The 15,438-nt window shown below is 43.5% G+C and overlaps 1 protein-coding gene across 3 annotated transcripts in view; it reads right to left on the bottom strand.

Annotated features, from left to right (window-relative positions):
- Positions 1-15,438, bottom strand: part of VAV3 (vav guanine nucleotide exchange factor 3) — a 255,820-nt gene that overhangs the window by 202,571 nt on the left and 37,811 nt on the right. Inside the window, exons 1-2 of one of the 3 annotated variants that reach the window (XM_038412019.2) lie at positions 10,497-10,658; positions 8,962-9,191 (exon numbers count right to left, since the gene is read on the bottom strand). The exons of the other annotated variants lie outside the window; for them this stretch is intronic. Coding sequence (XP_038267947.1) covers positions 8,962-8,979 — 18 coding nt within the window. The 5' untranslated portion in view covers positions 8,980-9,191; positions 10,497-10,658. Of the gene's footprint in view, positions 1-8,961; positions 9,192-10,496; positions 10,659-15,438 lie in introns of those variants that run through there. 3 annotated transcript variants of the gene reach the window in all.

Raw genomic sequence — 15,438 nt, 5'->3', positions numbered from 1 at the left:
CACCCACCCACTCCTACAAAAAACCTCACCTATGTCTGAGCTATAGAAGTCCCTAAATCATGGTTTAAAGACTTCAAGGAGCAGAGAAGCCTCCCTCAAGTCATCCATGCCCCATGCTACAGAGGAAGGCGAAAAACCTCCAGGGCCTCTCCAATCTGCCCTGGAGGAAAATTCCTTCCCGACCCCAAATATGGCGATCAGCTAAACCCTGAGCATATGGGCAAGATTCACCAGCCAGATACCCAGGAAAGAATTTTCTGTAGTAACTCAGATCCCATCCATCTAATATCCCATCTCAGGGGATTAGTCCTATTTACCCTGAATATTTAAAGATCAATTACTTACCAAAATCCCATTATCCCATCATACCATCTCCTCCATAAACTTATCGAGTAGAATCTTAAAACCAGAAAGATCTTTTGCCCCCACTGCTCCCCTTGGAAGGCTATTCCAAAACTTCACTCCTCTGATGGTTAGAAACATTCGTCTAATTTCAAGTCTAAACTTCCTGGTGGCCAGTTTATACCCATTTGTTCTTGTGTCCACATTGGTGCTGAGCTGAAATAATTCCTCTCCCTCTCCTGTATTTATCCCTCTGATATATTTATAGAGAGCAATCATATCTCCCCTCAACCTTCTTTTAGTTAGGCTAAACAAGCCAAGCTCCTTAAGTCTCCTTTCATAAGACAAGTTTTCCATTCCTCTGATCATCCTAGTAGCCCTTCTCTGTACCTGCTCCAGTTTGAATTCATCCTTTTTAAACACGGGAGACCAGAACTGCACACAGTATTCTAGGTGAGGTCTCACCAGTGCCTTGTATAATGGTACTAAAACCTCCTTATCCCTACTGGAAATGCCTCTCCTGATGCATCCCAAAACCGCATTAGCTTTTTTCACAGCCATATCACATTCGCAGCTCATAGTCATCCTATGATCAACCAATACTACAAGGTCCTTCTCCTCTTCCGTTACTTCTAATTGATGAGTCCCCAACTTATAACTAAAAATCTTGTTATTAATCCCTAAATGCATAACATTACACTTCTCACTATTAAATTTCATCCTATTACTATTACTCCAGTTTACAAGGTCATCCAGATCCTCCTGTAAAATATCCCGATCCTTCTCTGAATTGGCAATACCTCCCAGCTTTGTATCATCTGCAAACTTTATTAGCACACTCCCACTTTTTGTGCCAAGGTCAGTAATAAAAAGATTAAATAAGATTGGTCCCAAAACTGATCCCTGAGGAACTCCACTGGTAACCTTCCTCGAACCTGACAGTTCTCCTTTCAGTAGGACCCGTTGCAGTCTCCCCTTTAACCAATTCATTATCCACCTTTTGATGTTCATATTGATCCCCATCTTCTCCAATTTAACTAATAATTCCCCATGTGGCACAGTATCAAATGCCTTACTGAAATCTAGGTAAATTAGATCCACTGCATTTCCTTTATCTAAAAAAAAGTGTTACTTTTTCAAAAAAGGAAATTAGGTTGGTTTGGCACGATCTACCTTTTGTAAAACCATGTTGTATTTTGTCCCATTTACCATTGACTTCAATGTCCTTAACTAATTTCTCCTTCAAAATTTTTTCCAGGACCTTGCATACTACAGATGTCAAACTAACTGGCCTGTAATTACCCGGATCACTTTTTTTCCTTTTCTTAAAAATAGGAACTATATTAGCAATTCTCCAATCATTCGGTACTACTCCTGAGTTTACAGATTCATTAAAAATTCTTGCTAATGGGCTTGCAATTTCAGGTGCCAATTCCTTTAATATTCTTGGATGAAGATTATCTGGGCCCCCCGATTTAGTCCCATTAAGCTGTTTGACTTTCGCTTCTACCTCAGATATGGTAATATCTATCTCCATATCCTCATTCCCATTTGTCATGCTACCATTATCCCCAAGATCCTCTTTAGCCTTATTAAAGACTGAGGCAAAGTATTTGTTTAGATATTGGGCCATGCCTAGATTATCTTTAATCTCCACTCCATCCTCAGTGTTTAGCAGCCCCACTTTTTCTTTCTTAGTTTTCTTCTTATTTATATGGCTATAGAACCTTTTACTATTGGTTTGAATTCCCATTACAAGGTCCAACTCTACTCGACTTTTAGCCTGTCTCACTTTACCCCTACATGTTCTGACCTCAATTAGGTAGCTTTCCTTGCTGATCTCTCCCATCTTCCACTCCCTATATGCTTTCTGCTTCTTCTTAATCACCTCTCTAAGATGCTTGCTCATCAGCTTGGTCTACAACTCCTTCCTATGAATTTTTTCCCCTTTCTTGGGATACAGGCTTCCGATAGCTTCTGCAGCTTTGATTTAAAGTAATCCCAGGCCTCCTCTACCTTTAGATCCATAAGTTCTTCAGTCCAATCCACTTCCGTAACTAATTTCCTTAATTTTTGAAAGTCAGCCCTTTTGAAATCAAAAACTCTAGTTGCAGATTTATTTTTGTTAATCCTTCCATTTAGTTTGAACTGAATTAGCTCATGATCACTTGAGCCAAGATTGTCCCCTACAACCATTTCTTCTACGAGGTCCTCACTACTCACCAAAATTAAGTCTAAAATGGCATCCCCTCTAGTCGGTTCAGCAACTACTTGATGAAGGAATCCATCAGCTATCGCATCTAGGAAAATCTGAGCCCTATTATTATTACTAGCACTGGTCCTCCAGTCTATATCTGGGAAGTTAAAGTCTCCCATGATCACTCAGTTTCCATTAGTATTTACTTTATTAAAAACATTAAAAAGGGCTCTATCCATATCCAAATTAGATCCCGGAGGTCTATAGCACACCCCAAGCACTATCATAGGAGAGGCTTTACTAGTTATCTTCCCCAATGTAATTTTTGCCCAGATGGACTCTGTCTTATCCATTGCATCGCTTCTTATTTCTTTACATTCTACCTCATCATTGATATACAATGCTACTCCACCACCTTTACCTTCGCTTCTGTCTTTCCTAAACAGCACATACCCTTCAATACCTGTAGTCCAGTCATGACTACTATTCCACCATGTTTCTGTTATCCCTATAATATCTGCAAAAAGAAAAAGAAAAGGAGTACTTGTGGCACCTTAGAGACTAACAAATTTATTCGAGCATAAGCTTTCGTGAGCTACAGCTCACTTCATCGGATAATGCATCCGATGAAGTGAGCTGTAGCTCACGAAAGCTTATGCTCGAATAAATTTGTTAGTCTCTAAGGTGCCACAAGTACTCCTTTTCTTTTTCTTTTTGCGAATACAGACTAACACGGCTGCTACTCTGAACCCTATAATATCTGGTTTCACTTCCTGCACCAGTAGCTCTAATTCCTCCATTTTGTTACCTAGGCTCCTCGCATTGGTGTACAAACATCTTAATTTTTGCTGTTTGGCCTCACTCACATTTTGTACCCTATTAGGCACAGTCATTCTACAGCCAGTATAACCTATTAGACTAGTATCCATACCGCCCTCGCTCCTTATATACATTCTCCTACCCATGGCTGTATCCTTTCTTACTTCGTCTTCTTCCCTCTCAGTGCTAAAATCTGGCGTGGAGATTACCTGGACATCTCCCAACCATCTCCCCCTAATTCCTAGTTTAAAGCTCTCTTTATCAGTTGTGCCAGCCTCGATCCTAGAAGTCTATTTCCTTCCCTACTCAGATGAAGTCCATCCCGAGAGAACTGTTCTCTGTCCGTGAATGCCTCCCAGTGGCCATACATCCCAAAGCCCTCCTTATAGCACCACTGCCTAAGCCATCTGTTGACAGTCATAATCTTGTCACACCTTTGTTGCCCTTCTCTAGGAACAGGAAGGATCCCACTAAAGATCACCTGAGCCTCAATTTCCATAAGCGTCTTCCCCAGCCTAGCATAGTCTCCCTTAATACTTTCTAGCGAGGATCTAGCCGTATCATTTGTTCCCACATGAAGGATAACTAGGGGATTCTTTCCCGCTCCCTTTAGGATCCTTTTCAACCTCAGGTCTACATCCCGTATCTTAGCACCCGGAAGACAGCACACCCTTCTTTCTATTCTCTGGATCAGCTCTAGTTACAGAAAAAATAGAAATTCTTCTCAATAAAGAGTCCCCGATCACAGAGACCTGCCTTTTCCTGGTGACAGTGCTATTCTCCAGTCTCTCCCCTGTTCCCTCTGGCTGCAAGTTCTTTCCATTCCTATTTTAATAATGTCATGCAGCTCACTGAGATTATTTTTATTTGTTTTCTCATATTACAATGTATTTCCCCATCACTTACTGCACTTTAAAAAGTATTTTGTCAGTTTCAAACTATCACATGAAGAAGTTAACAGATTCCAAACATATCACAGCATTAGAACTCAGATAGATGATTCATAGTGACTAGTATCCAAAAGGGAGGATGTCAGAACCCATAAGGAGAAATTACTGCAGTACAAATAAAGAAATTACATTATTTAACTCTGTGCCCTCTAGATCCATAGTTTTTTTTCTTTGAAGAAATGGGGCCTCATCAACTAAGGGAGAGTTCAGCATACCATCCCTTAATGACTTTCTAGATATCTATACGTACCCTTGCCTACAAGCTTTTTAGCTGTGGTTTAAAAAGTCTACAAGTGTATCCACACAACCGTGGGTTCTGATGTAAGAATCAGCATTTTAGATAAGAAAAACTCTAGACCAAAGGCAAGAGATTCAAACAATCCGTATAGATGACAAAGTGATTGGATAAAAAAAACTGGCCATTGTCAATGAGTTTTAGAAAGTCTGGTAATTTGTTTTTTAAAAAGTGATGTCACGTACATATGATGAGAACCACTACTCAGATAAGCAAGACCAGTGAAGTGGCAGTTGGAGGAGAAAGTGATTCTCCTAACTGCACCTTTTTATAATTCTTAGGAAAGTAGAATTACGCCAAAAGAGGAGAGAGGCACACTAGAGAGGAACTGATCATGGATAAGACATGTCTTTCTGCTTTCCAAGTTCTCAACTCTTGCTGCAGAACTTGGCAAGCTGCTTGATCTTCTCTAAGTAGGAAAAGTCCATTTCTGGTGTGCTCCCAAAGAGATTAGGTAGAAAGACATCATTTTTACTCCCACTTTATGGGACCAAGAAGGAACAAGGAAAGGAGCAGGTGTGCAATTGTATGTCTTAGGGAAGAACAGGAACACAGAAATTGCCATACTGGATCAGGCCAGTGCCACATATAGTTCTGTATCCTGTCATCATGTCTGGCCAGTCTGTGCTGCTGCAGAGAAAGAAACCCTGCAACAGAATAACCTGATTCGAGGGAAAGTCTCCTCCTAAGAATCTGGTTTATTCCCTGAGGCTTGAAGGTTTCTCTCTCTCCTCTTGCTTGTTTGTTTTAAAATTTGTTATAACAAGTCCAACTCTGAAGACTCTTACTATGTATATAAATGTCTAATCCTTTTTTTAATCCCGCTAAATCTAAATCTTAGACTAGGGCCTGTAAACCTCACATTTCGTTCTGTGGCAACAAAGCTGTCACCTCTTATACAAATGTAATGAATATTCCGTGATGACCTGCACACAAAGAAAGTCCCAGTTTTTTAAGTGAAGCTGTTCCATGACAAGCTTAGGAAAGTTATAATGTGACTCTGTAAGGAAAAATAAAAGGTATGTACAGGGGTGAAATTAAGTTAGAGGACTTACTGGTATGCCAGAGTCCTGAGAAGAGGGGGTGGCCTCAACTGGAAGAGGTGTGACCTTAACCAGAAGAGGCGGGGCCTTAAATTCCCAGGCTCTTTAAATCTTGATTTAAAGGGCCAGGGCTCCAGCTGTGGTAGTAGCGACTGGGAGCCCCAGGGCCCGGAGCCCTGCAGAGGCGGCTGGGAACCCCGGGGCTTAGGGGCGATTTAAAGGGCCCAGGGCTCCAGCTGCTGCTACCGCAGCGGAGCCCCAGGCCCTTTAAATCACTGAGGAGCCCTGGGGGCTCCCAGCTGCCACCGCTAACCCTGGGGCTCTGGAAGAGCTTTAAAGGGCCTGGGGCTCTGCTGTGGTAGCAAGTGCCAGAGCCCCAAGCCCTTTAAATCCCCACCTGAGCCCTGCTGCCTGAGCCCTGGGGTAGCGGCGGCCGGGCTCCATCAGGGATTTAAAGAGCCCCGGGGCTCCAGCCGCCACTACCACCCCGGCCCTTTAAATCTCCTCCGGAGCCCTGCTGCCCAAGCCCTGGGGCAGTGGCAGCGGGCTCCGGAGGGGATTTAAAGGGCCGGGGCGGTAGCAGCTACTGGAGCCCCAAGCCCTTTAAATCTCTGCCGAGCCCTGCTGCCTGAGCCCTGGGGTAGCAGCGGTGGGGCTCTGGCGGGGATTTAAAGGCCCTGGGTGGTAGCAGTGGTTAGAGCTCCAGGGCCTTTTAATTCCCCGCCGCAGCCCCGCCATCGCTACCCCGGGCTTTAAATTGCCATCTGGGAAAGCTGGTCCCGGTACGGTGCAGTGACTCTTACCGGTACACCGTACCAGGGCGTACCGGCTTACTTTCACCTCTGGGTATGTACTATCTACATATACCTTATACAACAATCAATGAATGCTTGGGTCTGTCTACTTGCGTTAACCTTTTTCCACCCACACCCACACCCTTCCAAAAAGGAAGAAAGTCAGATCCTTACAGTATTCAAAGAGACAATCCCCCTAGATGTAGCTTCCCACACATGCAGTGCTCATCTTCTCTAAAATTATAATGGTATAACATGCATAATTGTCATTCAAACCCAGGGTTCCCAAAATACAATATGTTGCACTCCCACTACTGGATATGTTCTTTTAAAAAAAATCTGCATATTCATTAACATCAGGATATTTGCTATTTAGCAATAAGGGGATGACAACACATTCCGAAACTTACAGGATTGTGTGTTCAGGGTTAACAATTTTTCCCAGAAATCATTCTTCGCTCCTTCACAAATTTCAGCAGCCAAAACAGATTAAATTAGTTCTGCTCTGCCAACAGCTGTAATTGTCACTACATTCAATAAAGATAGCTGTTCTAAATGAACCAAATAGGGACTTCTGATGAAGTCTTAATTCAGAACCTATTAATGCCTTTTCCTGAGCCAGCAAGAGGAAAAATCGCAACACTGAAGTGTCAAAAATGGGATTTTAGCAATTCTGTCACCAAATGAGGATCCCAAAATCTAGGTTTTTATTGGGGGACGGGGGCAAGGAGAGAGCCAAGGGGAAATTAAAAGAGAACAAATAGTTTTCAGGAGGGTGCGAGTGTGTTTTTGGTGAGGGGAGTGAGCACATATGGCCATGTCCAAATATGTTGTTTCTGGATCACAGAGGCGCCACAATGCAACTTAACCTATGATCATTACTTGTTTTCCAACTTCAATATAATTTACTGGCTTGTTAATGCCCTTAAAAGGACCTGGGAACATGCTGGCTTGGTAATCTAGTAAAAGCACATTGCACACACCATCCTGCGGATCCAACACTGCATTCCAAATTTGCTTCCTTGTTCTGTGAGATGCTAGGACTACAAATGCTGTGGAAGCAGCATCTTCAGCCTCATTGACAAGTTATACAGCTCACACAGAATCCTTAAGCTTGCAGTTTCTACTGGATGAAAAATTGAACACACCCACCCCCACTCCTGAAGGGGGATGTTTTGAATGTTTCCCTGTTGGCGTATCAGTCTTGTTATAGATATATGCACAGTTGGTAATGAGGGCTGGAAGGGTTAGACTCAGTCGCAGCTAATCAGATGGTTGAAGACAGCATTTTTTTTACACCTTCCATAGCTGAAGACTCATGATGTGAAAGTGAATCATTTTATTTTCAAACAATAAAATGTACAACTAATAAAGTACTAATAAAGTGCCAGTGCCATAAAACACACAAAAACAAGTAGTCCCTGCCCCACAGAACATGCAATCCAAGAGGCAAATCCAGAGAGGATGTTATAGACTGGGAAGTCTAGCAGAGATAATAACTTGGGAGTTCTGTATTGTATTAACAACTTACCAGTTGTGAGCACACATGTACAGCTGATGTTTGTAAAACATTATTTTATTTTACTTTAAATCTATGAAAATATTGTTACTAGTACTACTAATAATAAATATTCCTGAAATCTCACACTCTCAGGGTATGTAGGAATTAAACACCCCAGGCAAAGACCTCCAGATGATTCATAATAAGCTAACCGTCAATTTTGTCTGGGACACTATGGACAGAGCTTTGGGGAGATTCTTGTTTAAATGCCTTTGTTGTTCTCATTGCTCTGTTCCAGCACCAAGAAGATGAGAACTGATCATCTGTCATACTTCTTGCAGATGGACAAGAGGCACATTAGTAGGGTACAGAGCTGTAGACAGCATTGATGGGAGAACACAGAGCAACATGGGTCAGAGAAAGCTAACAACTCCCTTTCCACTTCTGCAGGAGGCTTTCTCCTTCACTGCACTGATGCCAGGATGCTGGAAAAGCAAGGGGGGATTTGAAAGTCTCTCTGTCATCTTTGTTCCTATAGCCCAGTGGTTCTCAAACTGTGGGTCAGGACCCCATTTTAATGGGGTCACCAGGGCTAGAGTTAGACTTGCTGGGGTCCAGGGCTTCAGCCCTGGGTGGCAAGGCTCAGGTTACAGGACCCCCCTGCCGAGGGCTGAAGCCATTGGGCTTCGACTTTGCCAGCCCTCCCCCTTCATCCTGCCCCCCGGGGCAGTGGAGCTTGGGTTTGGGGTCTGGCCCTCCGCCCAGGACGGTAGGATTCAGGCTTTGGTTTTGGTCACACCGCCCAGGATGACAGGGCTCAGGTGGGCTCTGACTACAGTTTTCCCTGCCCTACCCCCCAAGGTCGTATAGTAGTTTTTATTGTCAGAAGGGGGTCGCGATGCAATGAAGTTTGAGAACCGCTGCTATAACCTCAAGCATGGCTAGAGGAACCAGTGTATCACCAGTCACAGAAACATTTGATGAAAAGCATCACACACACACACACACACACACACACACCTTCATCTTTTCAGTCATGGAGTCATAGGAATCCCTGAAGCAGTAGGGAACCTTCTTTTCCAGAGAACTCACTGCAACTGGAGGAACAGGAGAGGCAGCCCAGGGGAGGGTGAGCAGTCACTAAGTGGATAGGGAGGTCCAGACCATAGTCTCTCTCATGAGACTTTGTTGTATTAAGGAAGTAATGGGCATGAAGGGAACTGGGTGGCGCTGAGGTTCTGGAACGTATCCTAGGACAAAGGAGAATTTTTGAGAGAGCCCTTTGTTAAAATGTTGGAAGAATATCACTGAACTGTGCTACCTCACATTATACAAGAGCATTACTAAACTGCATTATCTCATTAGAGCTGACCCAATAGCCAGTAGGTTTCACATACTGTATTTAGTTACCTTTTCTGATAGATTATTAATTATCTACAGCTTCATCCTGTATTTGCACTTCTAAAGCACCTTTCTTCTGAGGATCCCAAAGTGGTTTACAAACAGCTAAGAAAGGGGGATGAAGACAAAGGGAAGGAAGAAAACAAGAAAAGGAAAGAATGGAAGCAGCTGCAAGACAGGGGAGGAAGGAGAAAGAAAAGGAAAACAAAGAAGAATCAGAAGTGAGAGAATGGGAAAGGAAAGGGAAGATAGATAATGAGAATCATGTCAGGAACAATGGTCTAGGGAAGAAATTAAAAATAGATGCAATGGAAAGTAGCAGCAGGAATAGGAGAGACCTGAATCAATGGTAGGAAGATTAGGAAGAAAAACTCAACAGAAGAGGGGAAAAAAGGCCACATTTCTTAGGCATTAAGATGCTTCCAGGTAAAAGCATTTATGAAACAGCACTTTAAACCAACTTATTGATTACTATCCACTGATCTTGTGTCTTTAAGCTATGATGTGGGGAATGCTTTTTTAAAAGGCATATCTATAATATGCATTGATTTTCTGCTAGGATATATTTTTATTGATTCCAATGCAGGGTTTCTAATCACTCACATTTCATTTCAGATGATGGACATTAGCACTAGCCTGAATATTGCTTACTTTCAAAGTACCCCTGTAATTCACCTGATTTAATCAGACTGTCCATGACTGGAATATCTTTAATAAATTAGCATTCAAGATGCTCTGATGACCAAAGGAAAGAGAAGTAAAAAAAGACAACAGCTACAATATGAAACACCTCTAAGTCTGTTGGTAAGGCATGCCACTTAGGGGCACTGCCACATTTATTTCAGTTGTTGTGACTGTTTCCTGGAGTACAAGAGTGCACTTACTGCTGGAGCATCCCCTCATAGCTTGGTGTGGTGTAGCATGCTCTCTTCATCTCATGCCCCCAGCCAACAGCTGCTCCGGCCCTTCAGTGGTCTGCCTCATCTTGTGACTCAGCCCTCCAATGAGTCACATTTAGTCCCACTCCTTCCAAATTAACAGAAGGTGTAGCAAAAACAAATATCTGATCCCTCCATTTGGTCTCCCACCCTCAATTCTCGGCCCAGGTCTATACACTTGTTTCTCAGGGATCTCAAAAGTCCTTATTGGCTTACGTCAGAGGCTTCACGTCACCTTCCCTGATGGCTGGTAGGGGAATCCAGGCCTGCCCTGCCCTTCTCATGGGGTTCCAGTCCAGGGACACTAGAACACAAAGGTAAAGTTCACTCCACCAGACTCTTTCTGCCACCTCTCTGGACTTCTTCCTACCAAGCATTTCCCTGGGCTTTCTCCTCACCCTGCCAGAGCCCTTCTGTTCCCTAGTATCGGGAGAGTGACTGCAGAGTTTCTCCCTGCAGCTTCCTGCTGCGCTAAATTTCTTCTGTTAACAACATTCAGTCAGTCCCCAGCTGGGTCACATCATTAATTACACCTGGCCCATGCTCATCAACCCATATTAACCCTTTCATCATCGGCATGGGGTAGGCATCACACCTGGGCATGTTAGATTTCTGCTTATATGATATTTAGTTGGATTTTATTCATAACTCCATTTTGTTTTACAAGGCCCACATGTTGTTTTACTGAAATGTTGGGATGTGTAACATTTTCTAAATCCCCACATAATAGTCAACATTACCTATTGATATTTCACTTCTAAATATGCAGGCTGCTTATTGGTACAAACCAGTAGATATCAGACATGTTCTACGTTCCAAATATCTTCTATGTTTTTATGTACCCAAACTGCATATTGTAGACATCTACATTCACGTAGATGGTTTCCGGTTTTGGGAGCAATGGGGAAGGAGAGGTAGGGAATCTCATTTTTGACTGGGGGCTGTGGGTTAAAGACGATTACGGTTAGGAGTGAACGTAGCTTCTTAAATCAAAGTTGGAAAATTTTTTTTTTGCATCATATCAAGAATTGGTCTTTGCCCAAGACCTGTATTCATGGGACAAGCTCCCAGCAATCACAGAAGATCTGTCGGACCCAACACAAATTTCCACAAACTAACAAAAGTGAAGATTTTTGGTATTTTCAATAGTTTTTTATAAAAACCTAATCTGTACTATAACCCAAAGGGAATTCCCATGTCTGAAAGACAAATACCATTAGAAGACTTGCAGCACAGTTGTAAGTTAAAACCCACCGGCACTGGACATGCACTGTCTACAGTATCTACATTTTCTACGTCTCACAACATTCTCTGGGGTTTAGCCAACTATTACATAGCACATTGATCCTTGTCCCTGCACTTGCACCAGCTGCCAATTTTTCTGGAACTGAATGTGGTAATACAAGTACAACTGACTTGTTTCTTCTATCAGAGGAAGCTGATGAAACCCTAATAAAATTGCTTTTACCGTAATTGCTTAAACCTATACCTGTATCCCTAACTGGTCACCATCTCTGGGGCCAGGAAGGAATTTTCCCTTTCAGATTGGCAGAGACCCTGTGGGTTTTTTGCCTTCCTCTGCAGCATGCGGCACGGGTCACTTGCAGGTTTAAATTAGTGTAAATGGTGGATTCTCTGTAACTTGAAGTCTTTAATCCAGGATTTGAGGACTTCAGTAACTCAGCCAGAGATTAGGGGTCTATTACAGGACTGGGTGAGTTAGGTTCTTTGGCCTGCAGTGTGCAGGAGGTCAGAGTAGATGATCATGATGGTCCCTTCAGATCTTAAAGTCTATGAGTCTAGACAGACCTACCCTTTTCTTATCACATTGTGAAATCTGGGTACTTTAATGGCCTCCATTTCAATAGCACAGTATGAGTGCTTACCATTAATGCTGCACAATTAAAATAAAAGCAAAACACTGAGTTTCACCTTAATGTTTCCAAGCTATATGCAATAGTGCCAATCATCATATTAAAAAAATACATTCAGCTTTCTTTTTCCATTTGTTAAGAAACCAAATAGCCTTTGTCTGGATGATCTTTAGCATGCATTCACTGAGTATGAATGCTAACATGGGGAACTTGTAAGTTAGCTCTCTCTTCTCAGAGTAGCAGTATGAATTCACAGATTATCATAGATAATGAGATCAGAAGGGACCATTCTGATCATCTAGTCTGACCTCCTGCACAACGCAGGCCACAGAATCTCACCCACCCACTCCTACGAAAAATCTCACCTATGTCTGAGCTACTGAAGTCCTCAAATTGTGGTTTAAAGACTTCAAGGTGCAGAGAATCCTCCCTCAAGTGACCCGTGCCCCATACTACAAAGGAAGGTGAAAAACCTCCAGGGCCTCTTCCAATCTGCCCTGGAGGAAAAATTAAACACACCTAAAAAGGTATTTACCAGTTCCCGGCATAAATTGAAAAGCATTCTCAAATACTGCAACAGCAAAAAACTGAAGCGGTAAAAAGGCAGTAAGGAGCTATCTGACCCCTTCAATGTTATACTAAAATGTTATTAAAAGGCAATATGTATAACTAATTTGAAATTAGGTTTTGGCCCCCATTCCCTTACAACTACTCTACTGCCTCACTGCTTTAGGTTTCAGAGTAGCAGCCGTGTTAGTCTGTATTCGCAAAAAGAAAAGGAGTACTTGTGGCACCTTAGAGACTAACAAATTTATTAGAGCATAAGCTTTCGTGAGCTACAGCTCACTCCTCTGTTTTTTCCACCAAATGCATCCGATGAAGTGAGCTGTAGCTCACGAAAGCTTATGCTCTAATAAATTTGTTAGTCTCTAAGGTGCCACAAGTACTCCTTTTCTTTTTTCACTGCTTTAGGTTAGGGGAGGGAAAACCCAGAATAAACCTTCTGCTACTCTCCTAAGGGCAGGGAACCCAGGAATACTATTAAGAAAAAACATAACAAAAGTTTATAAAACTCAAAGAAGAAATATTTTTAAGGGGACAACAGAAAAAAAGTTCTTGGTCCCAGATGCCATTAGTTCTTGCAACTTGTGCATGTATTCACTTGATTTGATTTCTGAAATGCATCTGTCCACATGCTCTTGGCACATGCTACAGCCTACAAGCAGTACATCATTCTTGTCTGGAATGAGCCTTAACCAAATTAGCCCTGCTCTACACTAGGCGTTGAGGTCGAATTTAAGAGCGTTAAATCGATGTAACCCTGCACCTGTCCACATGACGAAGCCCTTTTTTCCGACTTAAAGGGCTCTTAAAATCGATTTCCTTACTCCACCCCCAACAAGGGGATTAGCGCTGAAATCGGTTTTGCTGGGTCGAATTTGGGGTACTGTGGACACAATTAGATGGTATTGGCCTCCGGGAGCTATCCCAGAGTGCTCCATTGTGACCGCTCTGGACAGCACTCTCAACTCAGGTGCACTGACCAGGTAGACAGGAAAAGGCCCGCGAACTTTTGAATTTCAATTTCCTGTTTGGCCAGCATGGCAAGCTGCAGGTGACCATGCAGAGCTCATCAGCAGAGATGACCATGCAGAGCTCATCAGCAGAGATGACCATGATGGACTCCCAGAATCGCAAAAGAGCTCCATCATGGACCGAACGGGAGATACAGGATCTGATCGCTCTATGGGGAGAGGAATCCATGCTATCAGAACTACGTTCCAGTTTTCGAAATGCCAAAACATTTGTGAAAATCTCCCAGGTTTACTGTGAAAGAGAGTGTACCCATTATTCTATAAAAATGTGTCTTTTTAAATACCACTGTCCCTTTTTTTTTCCTCCACCAGCTGCATGTGTTTCAAGGATCACAGGTTCTTCTCCTTCCCAGAGGCTAGAGAAGATTAGAAGGCAAAAAAACCGCACTCGCGATGAAACGTTCTCTGAGCTCATGCTGTCCTCCCACACTGACAGAGCACTGACAAATGCGTGGAGGCAGACAATGTCAGAGTGCAGGAAAGCACAAAATGACCGGGAGAGGAGAGGTGGCGGGCTGAAGAGAGGGCTAAAGCTGAAAGGTGGCAGCAGTGTGATGAGAGGAGGCAGGATGCAATGCTGAGGCTGCTGGAGGATCAAACTAATATGCTCCAGCGTGTGGTTGAGCTGCAAGAAAGGCAGCAGGAGCACAGACCGCCGCTACAGCCCCTGTGTAACCAACCACCCTCCTCCCCAAGTTCCATAGCCTCCTCACCCAGACGCCCAAGAACGCGGTGGGGGGGGCCTCCGGCCACCCAGCCACTCCACCCCAGAGGATTGCCCAAGTAACAGAAGGCTGGCATTCAATAAGTTTTAAACTTTTAAAGTGCTGTGTGGCCTTGTTCTTCCCTCCTCCACCACCCCTCCTGGGCTACCTTGGTAATTATCCCCCTATTTGTGTGATGAATTAATAAAGAATGCATGAATGTGAAGCAACAATGACTTCATTGCCTCTGCAAGCGGTGATCGAAGGGAGGTGGGGAGGGTGGTTAGCTTACAGGGAAGTAGAGTGAACCAAGGGGCGGGGGATTTCATCAAGGAGAAACAAACAGAACTTTCACACCATAGCCTGGCCAGTCATGAAACTGGTTTTCAAAGCTTCTCTGATGCACACCGCACCCTCCTGTGCTCTTCTAATCACCCTGGTGTCTGGCTCTGCGTAACCAGCGGCCAGGTGATTTGCCTCAACCTCCCACCCTGCCATAAACGTCTCCCCCTTACTCTCACAGATATTGTGGAGCGCACAGCAAGCAGTAATAACAGTGGGAATATTGGTTTTGCTGAGGTCTAACCGAGTCAGTAAACTGCACCAGCGCGCTTTTAAACATCCAAATGCACATTCTACCACCATTCTGCACTTGCTCAGCCTGTAGTTGAACAGCTCCTGACTACTCTCCAGGCTGCCTATGTATGGCTTTAAGGGGTAGGCTGAGTCCCGAAGGATAACTATAGGCATTTCAACATCCCCAACGGTTATTTTCTGGTCTGGGAATAAAGTCCCTTCCTGCAGCTTTTGAAACAGACCAGAGTTCCTGAAGATGCGAACGTCATGTACCTTTCCTGGACATCCCACCTTGATGTTGGTGAAACGTTCCTTGTGATCCACCAGTGCTTGCAGCACTATTGAAAAGTACCCCTTACGGTTTATGTACTCGCTGGCTTGGTGCTCCTGTGCCAAGATAGGGATATGG

Source organism: Dermochelys coriacea, chromosome 8, assembly GCF_009764565.3.
Source record: "Dermochelys coriacea isolate rDerCor1 chromosome 8, rDerCor1.pri.v4, whole genome shotgun sequence".
Taxonomy (NCBI): domain Eukaryota; kingdom Metazoa; phylum Chordata; order Testudines; family Dermochelyidae; genus Dermochelys; species Dermochelys coriacea.
Note: the sequence above shows the minus strand (reverse complement) of the source record. Positions and strands in the feature narration are given on the sequence as shown.